The 23,951-nt window shown below is 50.5% G+C and overlaps 2 protein-coding genes across 3 annotated transcripts; one reads left to right on the top strand and one right to left on the bottom strand.

Annotated features, from left to right (window-relative positions):
* Nucleotides 1–308: 308 nt before the first annotated feature.
* RPN1 (ribophorin I) lies at nt 309–17,779 on the top strand. Its single transcript, XM_004284341.3, has 10 exons — nt 309–656; nt 3,508–3,572; nt 5,054–5,360; nt 8,771–8,980; nt 9,992–10,184; nt 11,252–11,351; nt 12,139–12,277; nt 12,518–12,637; nt 15,860–16,105; nt 17,216–17,779. Exons 1-10 carry the CDS (start codon nt 360–362, stop codon nt 17,396–17,398), a joined length of 1,860 nt encoding a protein of 619 aa, XP_004284389.2. The 5' UTR covers nt 309–359; the 3' UTR covers nt 17,399–17,779.
* On the bottom strand, nt 10,601–20,165 carry LOC117198298 (BRD4-interacting chromatin-remodeling complex-associated protein-like). Of its 2 annotated transcripts, XR_007469897.1 has the most exons (3): nt 19,594–20,165; nt 18,614–19,409; nt 10,601–16,364 (listed from the first exon to the last, which is right to left on the bottom strand). XR_007469897.1 is itself a non-coding variant. In XM_033414145.2 (2 exons), the coding sequence occupies exons 1-2, from the start codon at nt 20,148–20,150 to the stop codon at nt 18,908–18,910; spliced, it is 1,059 nt and encodes a 352-aa protein (XP_033270036.2). In that variant the 5' UTR covers nt 20,151–20,165; the 3' UTR covers nt 17,549–18,907. The 2 variants fall into 2 exon arrangements, 1 of the variants encoding a protein (XP_033270036.2); XM_033414145.2 differs by lacking the exon at nt 10,601–16,364 and having other exon boundaries at nt 17,549–19,409.
* Nucleotides 20,166–23,951: the final 3,786 nt, after the last annotated feature.

Genomic DNA, 23,951 nt, shown 5'->3' with positions numbered 1-23,951 from the left:
GGAGTGAAAGGATGAATTAATAAAGAGAATGAAAATGGCTTCATGTTTAACGGAGAATTTGAGGGCAGTACTTTTTAAGCTAAAAAGTAACATACCGTTCACTCATCATCAGCACTTCTTGTGGACAGACGCAGTCTGTGCTCCTCCTTTATCTTTGCCAGTGTTACCTCTGTGGGAGAGCGGTGGGGAGACCAGGGCGCCTTCCAGGGACCTGAGACCGGCCAGTGCACGCAAGCAGGCGCCCGGCGGGCCGCCCGTTGCCATGGAGACGGGGTCCTCGCCCCTGGGCGCCGCCATCTTGGGGCGCCAGCGGGCCCAATGGGCGGCTGCGCCGTGGCGGACACGGGGTACGCGCGCGGATGGGCCACCCGCGGCCTAGCTCAGTCACGGCCATGGAGGCGCCCGCAGCTCGCCTGCTGCCGCTGCTGCTGCTGATCTGGGCCTGTGCCCCGGCGCCGGGCCGCGCCTCCGCGGAGGCGCCGCCGCTGATCAACGAGGACGTGAAGCGCACTGTGGACCTGAGCAGCCACTTGGCCAAGGTGACGGCCGAGGTGGTCCTGGCGCACGCGGGCGGTAGCTCCTCGCCCCGCGTCGCCTCCTTCCTACTGGCTCTGGAGCCCGAGCTGGAGGCCCGGCTGGCGTACCTCGGCGTGCAGGTGAGCTGGGCCCGGGGACACGGGCCGGCCGGGAGGACCGGCGTCCGTCCCCGCCCCGGACACGTCAGCCCCGGCCGGCGGCGCAGGCGGCTGGGCCCGTGGCCTGCGGGGGCGCCGCGCGGTGGTGCGGCCGGAGCGCGGATTCGCCAGGGAGCTGGGCTCCGTCCAGTGCGATCGCAAATGGAGCAGCTCCCCTGCTTCCAAGTTTGGAATCGTTTGAAACCGCTGTTAATATAACGCACTTCTTACGGTTGCGAACGGCGGCTTCAAAAAATTTCCTTTTCCTTAAAGTTAGTTTAAAAACTCGTGCAAGTAATACAGTACAGGAAGGGAAAGTCCAGTTCTCTCCCTCCCCCCGACCGGTTCTCATTCTTACAGTAACGCAGTAAATGCCTCCCAACTTTGCTTCTGTTCTTCCATGCATTTCAGTGGTCATTTTTATGCCTCTCAAGGAAGCAGTGTTGGCTTTGGGAATAGAGGGAATATACGTATACAGAGTTTTGCCTTCTATTACTGTTTTCCTTAAACAGCATCCATTAAGTGATTACCCAGTTATTGGTTTGGAGAATAGTCATTCCAGTGTCGTATTTCTTCTTAGCGTACCTGACTGCTGAATTTGGAGCTATAAAGTTACCTTTATGGAGATCATGCTTCCGAAATGACTCCTGTTCCCTTATCATGCTTTGTCCATGATGAAACACGCAGTTTTACTTAAAGGTTTGTGGAAGGATGGATTAAAACTTCATTTGAATGTTCTGAATGTTAAATCCCATTCTTTTATAAAAGCAAGTTATCATTTAGTGAGGTTGCCACAGTATAACAAGACGACAGCAGAAGCTATCTGGCCATCATGCCGGAGAGCGCTTAACTGGTGTCCTAACTGAGAATTTACCTTGTGTCGGGTATCGTGGTAGGTGTTTTAAGTACTTTCTCATTTAACTCTCATAAGAGCCCTTCGAGGTGTACTGTTACTGCTGGTGAGGACTGCAGTCTGGGAGGTTAAGTTGTTTAACCTACATGATGTCTTAGAATAAAGAGGATAGTTTCTTTCACGCTTTGTGTGTGTGTGTGTGTGTGTGTGTTCTTCACTGTACGACATTGCCTCTTGTGGCCCAGATGGTGTGAGGTAGGGTTCTGTTGGGGTATAAAACCTGCAGTCCCATCACCAGGTTTATTCAGAACCATTTTTTGATTTGTAGTCCAAAAGCGAGATGAGTTAAACGGGTGTATGTGCTCCCTTGTACCCCTGTCCCAATGGGAAACGTCACTGGATGATAAACTTAACCAAGAGATGTGTATTTTCAACAACTGACTGGGAGGCTTTGGTGAGGTTGCTAGAAACTGTTTCAGTGAATTATCTTCGACACTACATGCAGAAGTTTAGGAGCTGGTAGAGGAGGCCGGGATGATTATCGACTAGGAGCCAGTGGTTCCTTGTCTTTTTACTACCAAAGACTTATCTTACTATTTTTGCTTTCATTTGGATCCTATATTTGAAATATTTTGTTTCTCTAACCTTTTATTAGATTACACATTGAATCTAGTAAATATTTAGAAGTGATAATAAATATTTCTTAAGACAAATGAACATATAACTGAACAATGAGAGTTCCTGATAAGCACAAGTATACTAGAATGTTCCCACTGTGATAGGATTCTAGTAAAAGTAGTGAAATTTGTTGTTTTTATTAGGCCGTACACCTTTGTTGAGGATGATTGTATGATAACTTTTAGGCTTTTTGAAATATGACAAATAGCTTTCTCATTATAGCTTTGTATACCCGATTGGGAATCACTGGTCCAGTCTTAAAAGGTGGTCTTAAATTTTTTTTCTTTTGGTGGAGGTTGGGTTGGCAAAGAGATCAGTGCTGTGTGTGTAAGTTTTTCCCTTAGAATCTGTTCCACAGTCTCATTCAAGATGCCTGTTCTTTCTCAGAAAGACCCTGCAGCCTGCCGGAGTTGGCATCCTTTTCCTGGTTGCACAGCTGGTTGCAATGAAGGATAAGAATAAAAGAGTGTGCCACACAGTAGCCATCGCTTTTGCCGCTGTTAACTTCTTTTGCGCAACTAAAATCAGTTTTGGTTATGCATGAGACTTTTCTTCTACAACAATAAATAGGGACTTCCCTGGTAGTGCAGTGGTTAAGAATCCACCTGCCAGTGCAGGGGACACGGGTTCAAGCCCTGGTCCAGGAATATCCCACATGTTGCGGAGCAACTAAGCTCGTGTGCCACAACTACTGAGCCTGCGCTCTACAGTCCTTGAGCCACAACTACTGAGCCCATGCGCCGCAACTACTGAAGCCCGCACCGCACACTCTGGGGCCTGCGTGCCGCAGCAAGAGAAGCCACTGCAATGAGAAGCCCGCACGCTGCAACGAAGAGTAGCCCCTGCTCGCCACAACTAGAGAAAGCCCTTGCGCAGCAACGAAGAGCCAACGCAGCCAAAATAAAAAATGAAAAAATAAAAGTAATAAACAATACTGGGACTTTTTCTATGCATAGCCATATTGGAATGTAAATGAAGAAGAAAACGTCCAGAAAGAAACCTTTCTGGCCTTTCTATTTGGAAGTGTAAACTGTGTTTGGAAGCGTAATTTTAATTTGTATGTGTGTATTTGATCATTCAGGAAAATATGATTTTCTAGAGCATATCATACAGCTTATTCAGTGCAAAAGTAGGTCTTTTGACAGTGTTCTTGTATTTCACTTGAAAAATTGTTACTGAAACCAGCAAAGTTCTGGTGGTTTGAATGTTTTAATGTGGACTTCTGCGGCAGTTAGTTAATTGTTGACTCAAAATTCAGAGACTAAAAGACAAAAAAGAATAACTTCCTTTGTCCTTTTACAGGTGAAGGGAGAGGATGAGGAAGAGAACAATCTGGAAGTACGAGAAGCCAAAATTAAGGGTAAAAGGTAAGGTAACGGTCAGCATATCTGTGTCTGTCTTGCCTTGTCTGGTTGTAGATTATCACATCAGGGCTGGAATCATAACTAGGAGAGTCGCTTAGAATGGGCCCAGCATGTTAGAGGCTGTCTCAGTTAGTAGAGTGTGTGGTAGCAGGCGACAGGCTCCCTGCATTCTGGACCCGTTTATGATGTCTTTTCTGACTCCTCGTGCTGAAACTGGACTCCCCTGAGAGTGGCAGTGTGTTTCACAACAGGAAAGTAGTTACTTCCATACCACATCAGGTCTCTAATCTATGGGGGTAGGGATCCCCAGCCAACAGATGGGAAACCGGTGGGTGGGACCTGCGGGCTGTTTGCCTCAGCAGACACCTTCCCATCGCTGCTTGGCTACCGTCCTGTTTCCAAGGGGTAGACAGCCTTACCACACCTCCTCGCCAGCCTTCACGGCGCTGAAAGTGATGCCTTTTATTTTATTTTATTATTTTTTTTTTATTTTTAAAAAATTTTGGCTGCGTTGGGTCTTTGTTGCTGCGCGGGCTTTCTCTAGTTGCGGTAAGCGGGGGCTGCTCTTCGTCGTGGTGCGCGGGCTTCTCATTGCGGTGGCTTCCCTTGTTGCGGAGTGCAGGCTCTAGGGTGCACGGGCTTCAGTAGTTGTGGCACGCGGGCTCTAGAGCGCAGGCTGAGTAGTTGTGGCGCACAGGCTTAGTTACTCCGCGGCATGTGGGATCTTCCCGGACCAGGGCTCGAACCCGTGTCTCTTGTGTTGGCAGGCGGATTCTTAACCACTGTGCCACCAGGGAAACCCAACAGCGATGCTTTTTCACAGGAGGTAGACTGAGCTCTTTGAACATGAAGCCTGGGTTTGAACTTGTCGCCTTCTCTGCTCTAACCTCAGTACCTAGCAGGGGGCCTGGCACTTGTTTTTTATTTTAAAACACTTTACTAAGGATAGTTTTCAAACACACGTTAAAAAGCAGGAAGGGACTTCCCTGGTGGCGCAGCAGTTAAGAATCCGCCTGCCAATGCAGGGGACACCAGGGTTCAAGCCCTGGTCTGGGAAGATACCACATGCTGTGGAGCAACTAAGCCCGTGCGCCACAACTACTGAGCCCGCAAGCCACAACTACTGAAGCCGTGCACCACAACTGCTGAAGCCCGCGCGCCTAGAGCCCGTGCTCCGCAACAAGAGAAGCCACCGCAATGAGAAGCCTGCACACCAGAACGAAGAGTAGCCCCCGCTCGCTGCAACTAGAGAAAGCCCGCGTGCAGCAACAAAGACCCAACCCAGCCAAACATAAAATAAATAAAATAAATAAATAAATGCCAAATAAATAAATTTTTTAAAAGGCTTAAATTAATAGGTTGAAGGTGATCTCTTAGAAGTAACTGCTTTTATCGTGGTACAAAATTTTGCTGTGATTTTAAGCTGCTGTACTCTTTTCAGTTTCTTGGTCTCTCTTAATTGTTTCTCCTCATCCTTGCTCCAGCGGGAGATTCTTCACCGTCAAGCTCCCAGTCGCTCTTGATCCCGGGGCCAAGGTTTCAGTCATTGTGGAAGCCGTTTATACCCATGTGCTTCAGCCATATCCAACCCAGATCACCCAGTCGGAGAAACAGTTTGTGGTGTTTGAGGGGAACCATTATTTCTACTCTCCCTACCCGACCAAGACACAAACCATGCGTGTGAAACTCGCCTCCCGAAACGTGGAGAGCTACACCAAGTTGGGGAACCCCACGCGCTCCGAGGACCTCCTGGATTACGGACCTTTCCGCGATGTCCCTGCCTATAGTCAGGTGGGCCCTTGTGGAGTCCAGGCCACCCCTGTCTGCTTCAGGGACATATCTCCTGCGGGGGTGACTACGCGTTGAGGGGCTTGGGTGGGAATCCAAAGCACCATGTCAGATCATCCCCAGAGTTTTAACCTGCCGAGAAGTGACTCCATGGGGCTCACTGTCCTCATTCTGGGAGTTCAGATAGAGGCTGGGGCTTGAGGAGGGCTTTCTAAAGGAGGTGGGAGTTGGGGGAGCAGGAAACCAGGCATTCTGGGCAGAGGCGATGGGGGGACAAAGGCGCGGGGATGGGAAAACCTGAGCTGTGCTGGCCCTGGTGGCTGGGGTTAGCTGCTGGTGGTGTTGCTGAGCCTAGGGCGTGAGCCTTAAAGGCAGAGGGAGTGATGAAGGCGTAAAAAAGATGTTGTTATTATGGGACGTTTCAGACACACAGAAGTATAGAGTATCGTAAACAGACAGCCATCTGTCGCTGAGATTCAGTGGTTGTCAGGCTATTGCTACAATGCTTCAGCCGTCCTTTCTCTATCTTTTCTTTGCTCTGTACTCTCAGGATAGAGTTTTTGAAGTACAAGTTTTCAAATCAAAGCATATAAACATTTAAAAATCTCTTGCTGTACTGCCAAATGCTTTTTCAGAAAATTTAGCCAATGTATTACGGCACCAGCACTATGGAACTGCCAGTTTCCCCATAGCTGTGCCGGTATTGGCATTAAATGCTGTTAACTACAATTATAATAAAATAGCAAAACAAAATAACCTTATCTTGTCTACTTCTTGGACTTTTGGGAAAGAAAGGTGTTTGTCTGGTTCTTTTGGCCTTTAACTTTTTATTTTTCTTCCATTTTTAAGGAGATTAAATTGACATACAGCCCTGAGTAAGTTCAAGGTGTACAGCGTCGTGATTTGACTTATATCATGAAGTGATGATCGCAGGAGCTAGTGCACGTGCATCATCTCATACAGATACAAAATTAAAGAAATAGACACTGTTCAGACCTCGGCTCCAGTTTTGGGTGCTTCATATATAAATTATATGGAACGAGGGGCCGTGAAATTAAAATAAAAAAAAGTTAAGGAAATAGAAAAAAAAGTTTTCCTGTGATAAGAACTCTTAGGATTTACTCTCTTAGCTTTCATATGGAATGTACAGCAGTGCTAATTATATTTATCACGTTGTATGTCACTTCCCTAGTACTTATTTATGTTACAGCTGGAAGTTTGGACCTTTTGACCACCTTCCTCCAATTCTCCCTCCGTCCTGCCTCTGCCTCTCGGGGCCACAAATCTGATCTCTTTCTCTATGAGTTTGTTTGTTTGGTTTTTGGTTTTCGAAGTGTAATTGACCTACAACACTATGTTAGTTCCTGTTATACAATATATTGATTCAGTATTTCTGTACATTTCAAAACGATCGCCACCATAAGTGCAGTTAGGATATGTCACCATACAAAGATATTACGTAGTTATTGACTTGGCCACACTGTACATTTCATACTTGTCTCATTTATTTTGCAACTGGAAGGTTGTACCTCTTAATGTGCCTCACCTATTTCTCTCCCTCCCTGACCCCCCTCTCCCCTCTGGCAACCACCTGTTTGTTCTGTATATCTATAACTCTGTTTCTATTTTGTTCATTTGTTTTCTAGATTCCACATATAAGTGAAATCATACAGTATTTGCCTTTTTCTGATTTACTTCATTTAGCATAGTACCCTCTAGATCCATCCATGTTGTCACAAATGGCAAGATTCCATTCTTTTTTATGACTGAGTAGTGTTCCACTGTGTGTGTGTGTGTGTGTGTGTGTGTGTGTGCGTGTGTGTGTATCTCACATCTTCTTTATCCATTCATCTATTGATGGGCACTTAGGTTGCTTCTGTATCTTGGCTGTTGTAAATGATGCTGCTATGAACTTTGAGGTGCATATAACTTTTCTAATGAGTGTTTTTCATTTTGTTTGGATAAATACCCAGGAGTAGAATTGCTGGGTCATATGGTAGTTGTATTTTTAATTTTTTAAGGAATCTCCATACTGTTTTCTGTTGCGGCTGCCCCAGTTTACATTCCCAGCAACAGTGCATGAGGTTTCCTTTTTCTCTACATCCTCACTAACACTTGTTATTTATTATCGTTTGATGATCGCCATTCTGACAGACGTGAAGTGATAGTACCTCATTGTGGTTTTGATTTGCATTTGCCTGATGATGCGTGATGTTGAGCATCTTCCCATTTGCCTGTTGGCTCTGAATATCTTCCTTGGAAAAATGTCTATTCAGATCCTCTGCCCATTTGTAAATTGGGTCCTTTGTTTTTTGATGTCAGGTTGTAGGAGTTCTTTGTACAGTTTGGATGTTAATCCCCTATTGGCTGTATCATTTGCAAATATCTTCTTCCATTCAGTAGGCAACCTTTTCGTTTTGTTGGTAGTTTCCTTAGCTGTACAGAAGCTTTTTAATTTGATGTTTTTCTGGTCTTTTTGTAATTTTACTTTTAAAAAATTTTGGTATTCAGTTTATTTAAATTAAAAAGAAAACAGTTCACCCATTTCTCCCACCCATGCCTCTGGCAACCACCAATCTGTATCTGTGACCAGAAAGATTTCTTAATACTAACTGCTGGGCCTCTGGGTTTTTTATTTGTAAAATTGGGGATAAGTAGTAATTACTTCGTTGTGATGTTTTGAGGATTAAATGAAATTATGTGCTTATTCAGAGCTTATAAAGAGTGCCTGATACATACATACATGTCAACTCCATAAATGTTATCTTAAAAAGTCTCTTCTGTGAACTTTTCTAGATGACTTTTCTTCAGGTTAGAACAATCCAGTAATGCTACGTGTCTCCCTCAGTTATGAGTTATTTGTTAGCTCACTGATGAGAGGTTATGTCTTCTCTGTTAGATCTTATATTTATTTCCTAGTTACAGTTTTTCTTTATTTACAGCTTAAGATTTTATTTTATTTTAAAACTAAAAATTGCTTTAAAAAATCAGTTTAAAAAGCTCATTTGCAGAAATTTGGAAAATAAAAACTACAAGGAGAAAGTAGAAATAATCTGTAATTCTGTTTCCTATCTGTGTTGAGATTCTCATGTATCTCAGTTCAGGTTCTGTTTTCTTTTTCTCACATAGTCACTATAAAATAATAAGTATAGACAATTTTGTTTGTACAACAAATGATGTTTATGTTGGAACCTAAAACAGCTTTGTGTATTCTGTCTTTCCAATTAATAATATATCGTGAATATTTCCATGTCATTACGTTAGAGACAGCACAATTTAACCATTCTGTTGCATACATTAGATGTGTCACAGTTTAACCGTCCTGGTACTGATTGTTTCCAATCAATTAGCTTTAAGCTAGTGTTGATTCCTCTGTCACCAAACTTTGAGCTGCTTGTTTCCTTCCTCTCCAGGACACTTTTAAAGTACATTCTGAGAACAACAGCCCTTTCCTGACCATCACCAGCATGACCCGAGTCATCGAGGTCTCCCACTGGGGTAACATTGCTGTGGAGGAAAACGTGGACCTGAAGCACACAGGGGCTGTGCTGAAGGGGCCTTTTTCGCGCTATGATTACCAGAGACAGCCAGATAGTGGAGTCTCCTCCATCCGTTCTTTTAAGGTATGGACTGTTGGACTTGGACATTGGGGAAAGTATGACTATCACATCTGTCCTTTCTTTTGCTTTTTGAAAGTAGCTAATTATGGACAGTCGTTGGGATTGACTAGTGTTCAGGTAGTTGAGTGACGGTGTTAGAACCAACAGAATGTTAAAAAAAAAATTGCCTCCAGGAGTTCCCTGTCGGCCCAGTGGTTAGAACTTGGCATTTTCACTGCTGTGGCCCAGGTTAAATCCCTGGTTGGGGAACTAGCATCAAGGCCAAAAAAAAAAGCCCCCATTTATATAAGTAAGTTTTGTTTTTTAAAGAAAATTTGAATAATGGAAAAAGGAAAAACAAACCCAGGCACTAGTTTTGCTGACACTCTTTTATATATTTCCTTTTTCTTTTATAATGCTGTTTTTAAAAAACATCTGATCGTATTGCATATACAGTTTTGTATCTTTTTCTGTCTTATAAATGAAATCCTAGAAGCATTTTCACGTACTTACGTATTACAGAAGCGCTCACTGTGCGAACAGAGGCATTACATTTTCCTCTCAATTATCAAAATTTGCTTACAGATTTGGAAATAAATAATTAAAAATAAGTAAAGATTTTAAAAAATTAGTTAAAAATATTAGGTGGAGAAACCCCTTTCGTAAGTAAACCATAAACCACCTAGCGATTTCCTGTGATTTCCTCCGTCTTTAGTTTGCTCGCCTGCAAAATAACTTAGATTATTTTTACCTTTGTATTAAGTCTTTAGCATCTGCAAAGGTATTTATGAGTCTGTTACTTACTGTTTAGAAGAGTTTGGCTGTTTACCGACGTTGATTGAGAAGCAGATGAGGCATCTAGATATTCTGGAGCCTTTGGGGGAAGTTAGACTTTGCTCAGGTTGTTCACAGTTTGGAGACTATTAAGCAGTGATGTGATGAAGAGCTTGGTGCAGGAAGTCTTTTGTGGACTTAGGATCGCTTCCTCTGCGTCGGTTTCTGGAGTCTTCAGAAGGCATGCTCACTCTCTTGCAGACCATCCTTCCTGCTGCTGCACAGGATGTTTATTATCGGGATGAGATTGGCAATGTTTCCACCAGCCACCTTCTTATTTTGGATGACTCCGTAGAGATGGAAATCCGGCCTCGCTTTCCTCTTTTCGGCGGGTGGAAGACCCATTACATCGTCGGCTACAACCTCCCAAGCTATGAGTACCTCTATAATTTGGGTCAGTTTTCAATTGTTAGGGAGTTGAAAAGGGAAAGACTGTCTTTTTCTTTAATTTCCTGTGGGTTTGTTTTGTGTTGTGTCGTGTGTGTGTGTGTGTGTGTGTGTGATAATTGCCAGTCCTTTTAGATGGGGAGAGGGTATTCTCTTGTCATTCTTAGGAAGGCTGGGATATCAGCAACAACTTTTCATGGGTGAGTAAAAATTACTGTTGTTAAAGTGATACCTGCGTATAGGAATCAGTTCACATAGGACAGTAAAAAGTTTCTTCTTACCCCCAGTTCTAGCATAAGAAGGAACTGCTTAAATTCTTTAAATTTGAAATATTTAAAAAATAAAAAATTCAGAGAATAATAAACATTTTTACACAAGCACCCAGAACTATTGATTATAAACATTTTGTCATATTTCCAAGTCTTTCTTTTTAAAACCTTTTTAATGCAAAATAAAATCTAGTAAATCACACAAATGTAAAGTTCAGTAAATTATAAGAGGAGCACCTTGTAACCATCACCCAGGTCAAGAAAGTGAAATTGGCCAGCCACTCAGAAGGCCCTCATGTACCTCCTCTTTTCCCCACAACAGTGATCACCGTCCTGGCTTTTGGGAGACACTCTCTTGAATTTCTTCATCGTTCTATCACCCACTTGTATGTCTCTAGATACTCTAGTTCTGCGTTTTTCAAAAAAGTTGATTTGTCTTGTCAACCTCTAGTAATCCACAGTTTCCTCCTCCATCTGTTTTCCTCATGGTTTAGCTGTTGAAGAAGTTGACCTTATTTGTAGTGTAGCCCATGGTCTGGATTTTGCTGATTGCGGGTCAGAGTGCAGGGCAGCACATTCCTCTGTCTTCCGTATTTCTAGCCCATTAACAGCTGTCTCTGGAGCCTGATCAGACTCAGGTCGATCCTTTCAGCAAGACTCAGCTGATGTGTTCTTTCATTGAAGGCACACAGTCGGTGGTGGCTGGTTTCTCCTTTTGTGACGTTCAGGGCCTAGATTCTAGTACTTTACTTAGGAGAAAGACACGCACAAAACCAGTCACAGCTATGTCTGCTTGACCCTCCAGGAGACCAGTATGCATTGAAGATGAGGCTTGTGGACCACGTGTTTGATGAACAAGTGATAGACTCTCTGACTGTGAAAATCATCCTGCCAGAAGGGGCCAAGTGAGTCTGACCTCCCTTCCTGTCTCCCTTCCTGGTGGTGCCCTCTTGGCACCTCAGTGGGACGTTGGGTTCTAGGGCACAGAGGAGGGGCTTCCGGTGGAGTTTAAACTGAGACATTTGACTCAGTGAGGGCACAAGATGCACTTATGAGCTATCCCAACACAGCCCTTTCTGTGACAGGGGCAGGATTCATAGCAGGCCAGAGTGATGGCCTGAGTCCGATGAGGTGACTGGCAAAAGGAAAGAACCGCAAAGTTGAGGCAGCTGGGTGGCCTTGGGCTGTGCTCCTAGGAAGGGGAGGGATAGTGGAGAGGGCTTTGTCTTGTCCTGGGCGTGTCACACCAGGTTCAGAAGGTGTGGGGAGGGTGGTCTCAGATGGATATCAGGTTCCATGGTTATAAACAGAGGGAGCTGTCTTTGGCCAGTTTAGGCAGAAAGGAAGGAATCTGGAAGGGTAAGGGATCTCATCAAATGTTGGCCTAAGTTGAAGAACCAGGCTTGGGAAAGGACAGAGCCACAGCGTCTCTAGGAGTCCACTTGGCAGAAACCAGGTGACACCCACAGGGCCCCCTGCCCTTGGCATGGGCGACAAAACATTCTCACACTCAGGGCTTTCTGACAGTGGGTCCGCGGTCTCAGGGGGTTGGGTGTTCCCTGTGATGGGAGGGGAGCAGAGTGGAGTAGAGCTCGTGACCCTGGAAGACCCCTCGAGCCTTGGATCCTCACTGTGAACCTAGTTGGTCAGTGCAGTTTGTGTGAGGCTCAGTTTCCTCCCATTGGCATCTAGAAACATCCAAGTGGACAGTCCCTACGAGATCAGCCGAGCCCCTGATGAGCTGCACTACACCTACCTGGACACGTTTGGCCGCCCCGTGATCGTGGCCCACAAGAAAAACCTGGTGGAGCAGCACATTCAGGACATGGTGGTATGCGCTCCACAGCCCTGCCTCCCAGGCCTCCTCCCCGGACAGCGGCTGCAGGGTCAGGGACTTGCCATCCTCTCCTCCTTGCCTGGAGTGGTTTGGGCACAGCCGCCTCTGGGGGCGGGGGTGGGGCTGATGGCGGGGGCAGCCCGGACAGTTGTAGGCCTGGCGAGGCCCCTTCGCCCCCAGGTTTCCGAGTCCGGGTGGACCCGTGTGTCAGCGTGTGTTCCTGGCTCCCCCCAGGTGCACTACACCTTCAACAAGGTGCTCATGCTGCAGGAGCCCCTGCTGGTGGTGGCTGCCTTCTACGTCCTGTTCTTCACCGTCATCGTCTACGTCAGGCTGGACTTCTCCATCACAAAGGTACCCAACTCGGCCGTCTGCAGTGCGTGCTTGACTCGCTTTCCCAGCGCCCGGCCGCGCGACATACGCCTCTGCCCTGTCCGTGGCCTCAGCTGACCGTTACCCTAGAGACCCCTCCTTTTGTTGCTATGGTCACGGACATGCGCTGTTGAAGGAGACAGGTTGCTGCTGGCGGCCAGTTCCGTGGGGAGAGGCGGTGGGCAGAACGTGTGCCCAGAAAGGCTCACGGGGAAGTGACTGGCAGAAGAGGTGGGGCGGGGCCTTTGGCTCAGGGAGCAGCTTGTGGGACGGCATGGCAGGCTTTTGCTGGGGCCTGTGGGTGGCAGTTGGTACGAATGAGCAAGGACGTTGGTCTGGCTGGTTCCATAGACCAGCGAGGCTGCCCCGGGGTAGGGGTCCCACCAGGGCAGCTGCTCACCTTGTCACGCAGAAGGGCTGAGTCTAGGTTTTACTGTGACATATCCCCATTTCCTAAGCTATAAAAATTGCTTTTTTATTAATTTAAAAAATCCCGAGTTTTAAAATAATTCTGCATTTAGACATTTTACAAGAATAGTAAAACGAACTCTTGTGCACTCTTCACCTGGATGGAGTGGTTAACATTTGGCCTCTCTGTCGTATGTACTCTTCCTGAGCCGTTTAAGTTGCCCGCCTCCCTTGAATACTTAGGCGTGTGCACAGCCTGACCCCAAGGGCCCCGTTTCATAGAGCCAGAGCACGATGATCGAAGTCCGGAATGTGACGTTGCTCTGATAACAACCAGCACCCAGTCCAGGCTCAAATTTTGCTGATCGCCCCAAGGGTAACTTCTATAGCCATTCTTTTTCATACTTCAGAATTCAGTTGATGATGCATTGCATTTAGTTGTCATATTTCCTTAGTCTGCTTTAATCTGGGACATTCCTCGGCCTTGTGTGTACGTTAGGTTTCTTATGTTTCTCCTTGAAAATGCAGATTATGCATTTTTGGCAAGAACATTATGAAGTGGTGCTGTGTCTGCAGTGCATCGCGTCGGGAGGCACCTGATGTCATTTGGTCCGGGCTTGGTGATACTGACTCTCCTTGGTTGAGTTGGTGCCTTTCCTGGTTTATTCACTGTAACGTTACTATTTTTCTTTGCAATTAATACATAATCTGTTTGAGGCTACATAAATATCATATATATTCACCCATTAGTTACAGTATTTATTACTAATTCTTATCTGAATCTGATAGTTGTGGTGGCTGAAAAACTATGGTGCCTTTTACCTTACTAGGTGGTTTTCTACTATAAGGAAAAGCTTTTCTTGTTGGTTGGTTGGTTCATTATTCGTTTGGATTCATGTGTTATTTTATTGGATTACTGTCCACTGTGCCGTTCCTTTTGATGCTCAAGTGTCCCAGGTTTGACTGTCTTTCCGTCTACATCGTATTTTTGTGCACTTCCTTATTGTAGTGTGCAGCAATACGTTTCCGGCATATCTTGTACCTTCTCCGAGGAGCTCCGGTTCCTTTCAGTGCAGAATGGTACCTGGAGACCATGATCTGGGAGCTGGTTGTGATCACTGCTCTTGGAGCATCTCTGCTCCTCAGCCCTTTCAGCAGACAGAGCCGGGAGATAAATACATGTGGTATTTGAAATATGAGTTACTCCAGTCTAACACCGCAGGGTTCTTTGCCTGGATCCCAACATCAGTGTGTTTGTTTATTTGCTGAAGTCTATAAACAAAACAAAACAGTTCCACAGTTGCTGCACTCATACCACTCCAAACACCAAACCTGCCAGTAGAGCGCCAGGTTTCTTGGCAGTTCTTTTTGTCTTTATTTTTTAAAATAAATTTATTTATTTATTTATTTTTGGCTGCATTGGGTCTTCGTTGCTGCGTCCAGGCTTTCTCTAGTTGCGGCAAGCGGGGGCTACTCTTCGTTGCGGTGCGTGGGCTTCTCGTTGCGGTGGTTTCTCTTGTTGTGGAGCACGGGCTCGAGGCTCCTGGGCTTCAGTAGTTGTGGCACACGGGATCAGTCGTTGTGGCTCGCAGGCTCTAGAGTGTGGGCTCAGTAGTTGTGGTGCACGGGCTTAGTTGCTCCATGGCATGCAGGATCTTCCGGTATCGGAGATTGAACCCATGTCCCCTGCATTGGCAGGTGGATTCTCAACCACTGTGCCACTAGGGAAGCCCTCTTTTTGTCTTTAGATTGAGACCATAGTGTCAGAGTCTGTGATCCCAAGGTAGTTGCTCTGTTCTTCTTTCCCTGGTTACTCATTTGAAAGGTATTAGGTTCATTGATGCTTGAATTTTATTCTGGTTTCTTCCTCCATCATTGGTAATATTTAATGTTGGTTGTGATACCGTAAAACACTAACAAAGTTCTAAATTGAGAACTTGAAAATGGTGTGGTTTCCTCCACCCTGTCCCACCCTGCCTTGTAGGGAACAATTTCATCAGTCCCCTAGGTAGCCTTTCTGATTTGTTTTGCAAAAATAGGCAGATATTTAATTCTTATTTTCTTCTTTTGTACACAAAAGGTAGCAACAGCATATCTATTTTTCACTGCTTTTTTCACTTAACTAACGTATCCTGAAAATCACTCATATCAGTTCATAGAGAGCTTTCTTCCTTGTTATTTTTTTATACCTGCAGAGGACTCTCTTGTATGGATAAGTCATAGTTTATTCAACTGATTTCCTGTGTATACATCTCTATTTTAAAGCTTTGATAATTTACTGAGGAAAAAAAAACTAATTGTGGGCCAAATCGACCTTCTGCAGGCCAGAGTCAGCCTTTGAGCATGCCCCGTTAGGGCTTCTGCAGTAGCCCACTGGTTAGGGATTCTGGGGAGTACATGGGGCTGCGTCTGAAGGGCCTTGGCTGGCTAAGGAGCTTGGGCTTCATCCTTTAAGTCCTGGAAACACGTCCTGGAAGTCTTCCCCAGCCTGAGATGGAATTTCTCCTCCCTCAGCACCTCATACCCCTCTCACGGTGCACCCTGGCATTAGTATCCCTTTTATACCAGTGTGTCTGTCCTGCTGGACTTGGTTGTGAACATCTGCTTCATCTTCCTGTCCCCTGTCCTGCCCATTGCTGAACCGTTCCAGGGTCAGTGTCGGCAAGAGTGTGACTCTCTGACTTTCCAAGATGGTGGCTTTTCTCGTTTGTGTGCTAGTGGTGGGTGCTCCTTGGGAGGAGAAGGTCGCAGTGGGCTCAGGGCTGGATGTCATCACACACGGTGTCTCTCCCCCAGGATCCGGCTGCAGAAGCCAGGATGAAGGTGGCCTGCATCACAGAGCAGGTCTTGACCCTGGTCAACAAGAGACTAGGTCTCTACCGTCACTTTGATGAGACAGTCAATAGGTACAAACAGTCCCGGGACGTGTCCACCCTCAACAGTGGCAAGAAGAGCCTGGAAACGGAGCACAAGGCCTTGGCCTCTGAGGTGGCGCTGCTGCAGTCCAGGCTGAAGACGGAGGGCTCCGACCTGTGCGACAGAGTAAGTGCCTGCCATCGCCGTGTCACCTGGCTCCTTCCTGCCTCGCCCAGCGTGGCCTTGCTCGCCGCTGGCCTGTGGGGTGGGCGCGCCCAGTTATGGCCGCGTCGCGTGGTGCCGACCCTTGGGGTGGAACGAGATTTGGGCTCTTGGTTGTGAGCTGGATTTGGAGGAAGTGCTGCTGGCCTCCACAGCACTGGTGTTGAGAGCAGCTGCTTCCTCTCCCAGAGGCCAGACTGGACGAGGCTCCAGATTGCTCAGGCTGCAGGGAGAAGCACCCAGACTTAGAATTGTGGGTTTGAATCCAAGCTCTGATTCAGACTTTCTGAACCTGAGCAGGTTACCTAACTTGTGTGCCTCAGTTTCCTCATCTCTAAAATGGGGGAGCTGTTAATCCTTACTGAGCTCACAGCGGTCATGTGAAATGAGTTAGTGCATGTGAAGCGCTGGGAACCCTGCCTAGGACGTGCTGCATGAGTTCTTGGTGCCTGTAAATGAGGCTGAAAGCCCCTGGGGTGCCCCTCTCCACGCGCCCCCACCCACTCCTGCTCCGTCTCCGCACCCCTCTGTGAAACCACGTATCCGTGTGCTTAAGTATTTATCGTGCGTCAGCTCCCGAGGGTGCGATGCCTCATCTGTCGTCACTGCTGTTTTCCAGTGTAGCGTCGTGCCTGGCTTCATAGCTCACAAGTATTTGTTGAGTGTTGAATCAGTGTGGCTATAAAAGGCCTCAGCCTGACACCCAGTTGGTGATAACAGGAGTCGCCCGCCCGCGGCCGTTGGCCCTCTGCCCGACCAAATCCCTGGCCAAGTTTGGCCGTGGGAGGGAAGAGAACGAACGTTCACTGAGTGCCTGCATGTGTCCGGCACTGTGCCGGGGGGTGTCGGTGTTTCCACACTTGGTCCTTACAGTCTCTCCGCATCTGGGGCCGGGGGTGGTGAAGGGCCTGGCTCACAGGGGCCAGAGCTTGTGGGAACAGGCCTTACAGGGGGTGAAGCTGGCCTCTCCCTCCACAGCAGCCCTTCTGCCCTGGGCGGCGGGGGTTGGGGGGGTGTCTGTGGGGCGGGGCCGCGGAGGACACTCGAGCCCTGCCCTGCTCTTGCCTCGGCCAGGTGAGCGAAATGCAGAAACTGGACGCGCAGGTCAAGGAGCTGGTACTGAAGTCGGCAGTGGAGGCCGAGCGGCTGGTGGCTGGCAAGCTCAAGAAAGACACGTACATCGAGAACGAGAAGCTCATCTCGGGAAAGCGACAGGAGCTGGTCACCAAGATCGACCACATCCTGGATGCCCTGTAGCCCTGCACTTCCAGAGGGCAGGGTGGGAGTGGTGAACATCAAGGCCAGCAAATGCTGGCTTCTGTATTTTGCAAAAGGCCTTCAAGGAAGAAAGAAGCCAGGCTCTGCCTCAGGCAATACAAGAAGTTTTTGTCCCTAAAATGTTCCTTTAAAAAAAAAAACAAAAAATCTTAAATGTTTTTAAAAACAAAATATTTTTGTGTGTTGCACAAAGAAATTTTTGAGTTGGTTTTGTTTGTTCTGAAGCCTAGGATATTCTTTCCACCTGTAAGCCCCTTGTTTTATGCCCTTCTAATTCCTGATGTTTGGGTATTTTACAGGCGTGTGTGTATGTTTTTTAAAGCATGTGTGACCAAATGAAAATAAAGCTGGAACGGTGAACATCTGTTCTCTTCTGTTGAACGCCTCTCATAACTTATTTCTTAACTTTGGGGATAGTACTTTTATCAAGTGCTTTTTATCCATTAAATAATGGATTCGCTCCTGAGAGCAAGTCTGCATGGCAAGTACTGGTTACATTTTACATATTAGAACACTGACGCCACAAAGGTAAAGTGGCCTAGGTAAGGTCCCAGAACAGAGTGGTGGGGTGTCACAGTGCTTGTGTCATGGGCTCTTCTGGGCACTAAGGAAACAATGAGCAGGGCAGAGATGGCTCTTGTGGAGAACAGTCACGTGATCAACACAGACTCATAGTCACAAACCGATAGAACCCTGTAAGGAAGAGGGACAGGGTCCTCTGATGGTAAATACAGGAGAGCACTGGATGGGGATGGGAGTTGGGGGAAGTCTCCCTGAGAAAGTGGCATAGAATGTGCCAAGGCCCTGGGGCTTGAGGACCTGAAGGGAGTCCAGAGAGTGGGGTACAAAGTGTATGACACAGGGCTGCAGAGCTGGAAGAGCCCAGACAAGACAGGGCTTTACAGGTCGGCCCAGGCTTTTGGCTTGACCCTAAAGTCAAGGGAAGACCGAGCCGTGTATGAGAGACTTGCTTAGCTTTGATTTTGGCTGAGAACGAACTGAAGGCTATAAGTAGATGTGGGAGAAGGCCTGCCAGCCTGCTGTAACCCAGGCAGAAGATGAAGGCGTGGGCCAGGGTGGTGATGTAGGGACACGGATGGACTGGAGAGACTTATGTGGGGGAATCGGCTGCTGAGTGATCAACTCCCTCCACTCCACTCTCCTCCCCGCCTAGGGTGGACGCCTTAGCCTCACCTAGTGAAGTCCTGCTCGTTCTTCAGGAAACAGCTTAGGTACTGCCCCCGGGAAGCCTTCCACGACCTCTGGGACCCATCCTGTCGTGCTCTCTTATGGTACCCTGTACCCGTCCTCCACATCTTCCAGCGCTGTCGGAACGCGCGTGATCACTGGACCAGCCCTGATGAGGCAGAGGTCTCGCCTGATACGCTCACCCTTGTGTTATCAGCCAGATGTTCAAATCAGCGTGTGATACCCAGTTGGTGCCTTCCATCTTGGTGGGGAGGGTGGCAGGATGGCTGTGCCATTCACCTAATGTGGGGAAGTCTGCACGAGGCCAGTTTTGAGGAAGACGATGATGAATTCTGTTTCAGACCTGGTGAGGGGGTGTGTGTGCCTGAGCCGCCCGGTGGGACCGTCCGTGGGAGCTGGATATTCGGCGTGGAGACGGCTGCGGAAACGGCGAGCTGGAGGCTGCGGGTCCACTGCCGGGGAAGGGTGTGGGTTGATGGAGACCCAGGACTGAGTATTAGGGCCCCAGGGTGCCGCGGCCGCCTGGAGCACGACGCTGCGCGGGGGCGGCAAGGGAGCGCAGGACCGCGTGGACTCGGGCAGTGTGTGTCTCGGGTCTACCAAGAGGAGGCTGTGGGGTTTCGGAGCGGGTCGTTGAGGTGGTGACTGCAGAACTGCGTGGCTGGGCGGTGGGGACGGGCGCGGGACCGCGGGGAGGCTTCCCGGTGCAACTGACAGGTTGAGGATGGACGGGTTCAGGTGTGTTAACTGCCGTCGCGGAGTGTCCGGTGGGAGTGGGAGGCTGAAGAGGAAATGATGGAGGACAGTGTAAGGGCTTGAGGCGGGGGGCAGGGAGGGTACGGAAGACGCTCGCTCCAGAGCGGGGCTGCACGACTCCCGGTCCCACCGGCACTGTGGTCTCGGGGAGCCTGGGAGACCGACGGGCGGTGTTCGGTTAGCCCTCGGGAGGGAACAGGTGACGGTACCTCGCGGCCGCTCCCTCGGCCTTAATGCTGGCTCCTCCGAAGAGCTTCTGGCCGCGCCGGGTCCTCGGGTTCCGCTCTCGAGGCCGCAGGCGGGGCTGCGCTCGGCCGCGGCCCCGGGCTGCAGGGCGGGCTCCCCTGGGGCGGGGGCCGCCTCGGCCGGCAGTTAGGCAGTTTCTCCTCCAGCCGCCCCACCCGCCTAGTTCGGGTAAATCCCTCACTTCGGAGCAGGGAAGGGAAGAACCGCGGTTAGAAACCGAGGGTCGTGCCGGCGGGCGCCCTCTGCTGGGCCGGCGGGCCGCACGCAGGCCGGGGAGCAAGCTGCGTGGCGCCCTCGCGACTCCCGGAAACCCGCCGACACTACACGGGCTGCGCCGGGTGCGCAGGCGCGGAGGGCCCGCCGGGAAGACGCGGCTACGGGAGCCGCGCATGTGCAAGGCCGCACCCCTGGTGAAGCCGAGGGCTCTAGCGCTGGTGCCACCTAGGGGCGGGAGCCGGGAGTCGCCGCCCGGCCTGGACCAGACTTGCGCTGGGCCGGCAGGAGCCCGGGCTTCGTCCATCACCCCAGCGGGACCCGGGCTAGGCCTGCGCGCCCGCTGCCCCAGCTCCGCGCATCCCCAGCTCTGGGGCGCGGGCCCCCCTGTTCCTACCTGGTCCTGGATTCCCTAGTGGCCAGCGGGGCCTGGTTCCCCCTCCTAAGCCCGGGGCGAGGGTGGACTGGCCTGGCCCGTGGTGCACGGCGAGGTGCCCCAGACACAGACACGTTCACTGGTCGAGGACCAGCCTCCTCCCTGGGCCCACAGTGGGGAGTGGGCGCTCCTGGGCCACGTGCGGTCTAGGCACCCAGGCCAGCCTGCTATCCAGCCCATCACCCGACCCCACCGTCCAGCCCATCACCCGACCCCGCCGTCCAGCCCATCATCCGACCCCGCTGTCCACCTCGTTTTCCAGCCCCGCTGTCCATCCCCATCGTCCAGCCTGCCTCCTCCACGGACGGGCCTCGAGCTGCCCACGGCCGCGGGGGGTCAGAGGGAGGAAAAGGTGGCTGAAGAAGAGGGCCGTGTGTCAGTCTCCCTCTCCATTTGTCTTGGAGGCTGACATGGAGAAACCCCAGAGGGCCAAGTGCGCCCTCACAGTTTCACCACAAGTATCCTGGCCGGGCGTCTGGCGCCGAGCTGATAGTGCAGCCCGGCCGCAGCCCCGCCGGAAGCGCTGCCAGCGGTTGGGGCCGCGGCCCAGACAGGAAAGGCCCCCGCGCCCGGCCCGCGGCCTCACTACGCCGGCTGCTTCCCCGACGGCGGGGCCAGACCGGAGCCCAGTGGCCGGGGACCGGGACCCGGACCTGGGGACCCACCTGTCACCTGCCTGGAGGTGACACAGAGGGAAGATGGAGCCTGCGACCTGGGCCTGACCTGAGTCAGTGGAAGGGCATCCTCTCCCTCCCATGGCTGAGCCCTCGTGGTGCCCCCCACCCAGCTGTTTACATTCCCAGCGTCCCTGCCGTCGCTGGTTCCATGGTCACTGTGACAGGCCCAGAACCAACTGCAGGGAAACAGAAGTGAACAGAAGGCCACGGTATTGGCCGTGGGGAAGAGCAGGCCGAATGGGACACAGTTAAGAGGAGTGGTCAGGGGGCCTGGAGGAGTTGCAGGTGGGGATGGTGGGGAGGGAGGAGCCCAGACTCCAGCCCCCTTTTTGCCTTTCCTTCAGGAGGTGAAATCCAGAAAGGTATGTTTTAAGATGAGAAAGACAGGAGCCCCTTTCAATGCTGGAGGGAAGGAAGGAGGTCATGGGGAGGGAAAGGTCGCAGATCCAGGAGAGAAGGTGCTGGTCAAGAGAAGGAGTCCCGGACAGCAGGACTGGATGGGATTGAGGGCTGAACGGGGATTTCAAGGGAGATCTCTGAGCAGTTGGCCGTGCCTCCCCCCAGCTCCGTGGAGGAAAGCGGCGGAGACCCTGTCCAGCTTTGCCTCCCAGGTGACCTTCCCAATTCCCCAGGTGGCTGGGAGGCCCCTACCTTACACCAACCGGCACTGCTCTCTGAGGTGCGGCGACTGCTTCCTGCCCTAGCCCAGGAGCTCGCTCTCTGCGGGGCCGAAGAGGCTGCATGTCGAGGCTGCAAATGATGCATTTCACAAATATCTTTACTCTGTCTCAGGCACAGTTCTAGACACTGGGGATACAGCAAGGAGGCAAAGTGCTGTGCGACTTTCAGGAGGACGAGAAACTAGAAAATAAATCACTGCGGGCAGTGCTATTGAGGAAATAAAATAGGGTGATGTGATCAGTGGGGTTAGCCTGCAGACTTGGGGAGGCTCGCTGGGAGAAGGAAGCAGGCATGGAGAAGGCGGCGGCAGGGTTGACGCTAGGGCTCAGCGAGCTCCCCGAGTCCTGCTGCGTTCTGCAGGCGTCTGCTGTGCTCCACCCAGCCAGGCCCTGGTGGCGGCAGAACCTCCTGCCTCCAAGTCTTCTCTCGGGGTGCCCCCCGCTGCCTCTCCTTGGGCAAGCGCCTTCCTCTCCCCGGCCTGAAGTCTTCCCGCACAAGCCCCTGTCTGAGGGTCCTTCTGCCCTGACTCTGGGATGGATGCTGGCCCAGCCTCTGTTGAGGAGGGAGGAGACATGGGGCTTTGTTTGTTTTGCCAAATTGTGGGCAGCAGCGGGGCCAGTTGGAAGGGGGAGCCTCAGACCTGCCTGGGCTTGAGTCTTGGTTCTGCAAGTCACTTGGGTCCTTTGCACACACTTCCTGACTCAGGCTACAGACCACATAATACCTGCGTTATGAGGGGGAAAAGTGTGCAAGCAGGCGTCTTGACAGGGCAGTTGTGACTTATTTGTGTGTGTGTGTCGGGGGAGGGTGTCGGGGCCCTTTCCAGGCTTGTGACTTGCAGGTCCTGGCAGAGCTGGTCTCGAAGGCCCGTCCCAGGGTGGCCGTCCTTTGGTTCTAGGTGCGCAGCCCACCTGTTACTCAGGTCCCAGAGCCACCGCCTGTGGACCTGGCACAGACAGCAGCCCTGCCGCAGGGCTCTGATCTGACAGACGTGGACACAGGTACCCGGAGACATGGCCTTACCCAGGGCCCACGGTGCAGGCGCGCGTGCACCCTGGTGAAGTATGTGGTGTGTCTCCGCGCGTGTGTGTCCACTTGGCTCTAGAGCTCACTGTGTTTCTTGCTGGTCTCATTTGTGTCAGGTTTTTGGGTCGATTCACGTTGCCGTGTGTACATCTGGGATGTCCTGTCCCGGAGTATCTTGCTGTGTGTCCTCTGCCTCTTGACCACCCAGCCTGCAGTGATGTGCCGCCGCTCTGCAGGCTGGGTCCATCTTCCGTCTGCCCGCAGGAGGCTGCAGGGGGACGGGGAGCTCACAGGCTCTGCCAGCATGGCCACGGTGTGCCCCCTTCTCAGCCGTGTCCCCCCTGCTTTGTGCAGTTTGTATCTGCTGAGTCCCTACAACAGACCTGGGGGGTGTGTGACTCATTTCCATTTCCGGTGAGAACAGGACCCCAGGGAGGAGAGGCGGATCTTCTGGGGTCACACGGCCATCAGGCAGGTCAGGCGCCAGGCTGGCAGCAGGGACTTGCAAAATGACCGGAACGTGCTGCCGCCCGCCCAGCGCTGGGAGCTGCGCCTTGCCTGACCCAAGACGGGGGCGCTGCTGCAAAGTTCCTGGCTGCTCTGAAGTATCAGGGTCCCCAGAGAGCAGCCATGCCTGCTGTTGGGAAAGAGAGTCTGGTGGTGCAGCACCTGAGTGACATGAAGAAACCCTGGGGCAGTGTGAGTCTCACACCTGGCAACACAGTATCTCTTTACAGTGACTTTTTATTTAGGCAAGTGAAACTGGCTTTCCACTGCGGTAGGGATGCAAACTTTCATTTGAAACCAAATTAGGCTAGAGACCCACCAGAGTAAGGAGGGTGTGATACGGCAGAGAGCTCCAGGCGGGCTGCTGGGGTGGATTGCTGGCTTTGCCACCACTTAGCTGTGTGACCAAGGACAAGGAGCTCAACTGCCCTGTGCCTTGATTTCCCCGTCCGTAAAATGGGGTCATGTTCATTCCTAACTCTGAGACTCATTGTCGCTGTGAGGCTCACAGGAGTTGACAGGCTGGGCGGTGGCCAATAGTAAGTGCTGGGTGGGGTCTGTTGTTTATGGGAACGTTTAGACTGGGGGGTGGGAGCATCTGGCACCGCTGTGAAGGGGGAGTTGACTGCTGACCAAATACCCTCTAACTTAGCTGCCATTACGGAGAGGAACTGAGTCCCTTTTGTCGTGTGCCACACTCCCCTGCACCCCGGGGACACAGGGGCAGCTGAGAGGCGGTCCTCTGGGAGCCTGGCCTCGGAGCCTTGGGTCCCAAACATAG

The sequence above is a fragment of the Orcinus orca genome, chromosome 10 (genome assembly GCF_937001465.1).
Source record: "Orcinus orca chromosome 10, mOrcOrc1.1, whole genome shotgun sequence".
NCBI classification, from domain to species: domain Eukaryota; kingdom Metazoa; phylum Chordata; class Mammalia; order Artiodactyla; family Delphinidae; genus Orcinus; species Orcinus orca.
The sequence above is the reverse complement of the archived record's forward strand: the minus strand, read 5'-3'. Positions and strand labels throughout refer to the sequence as shown.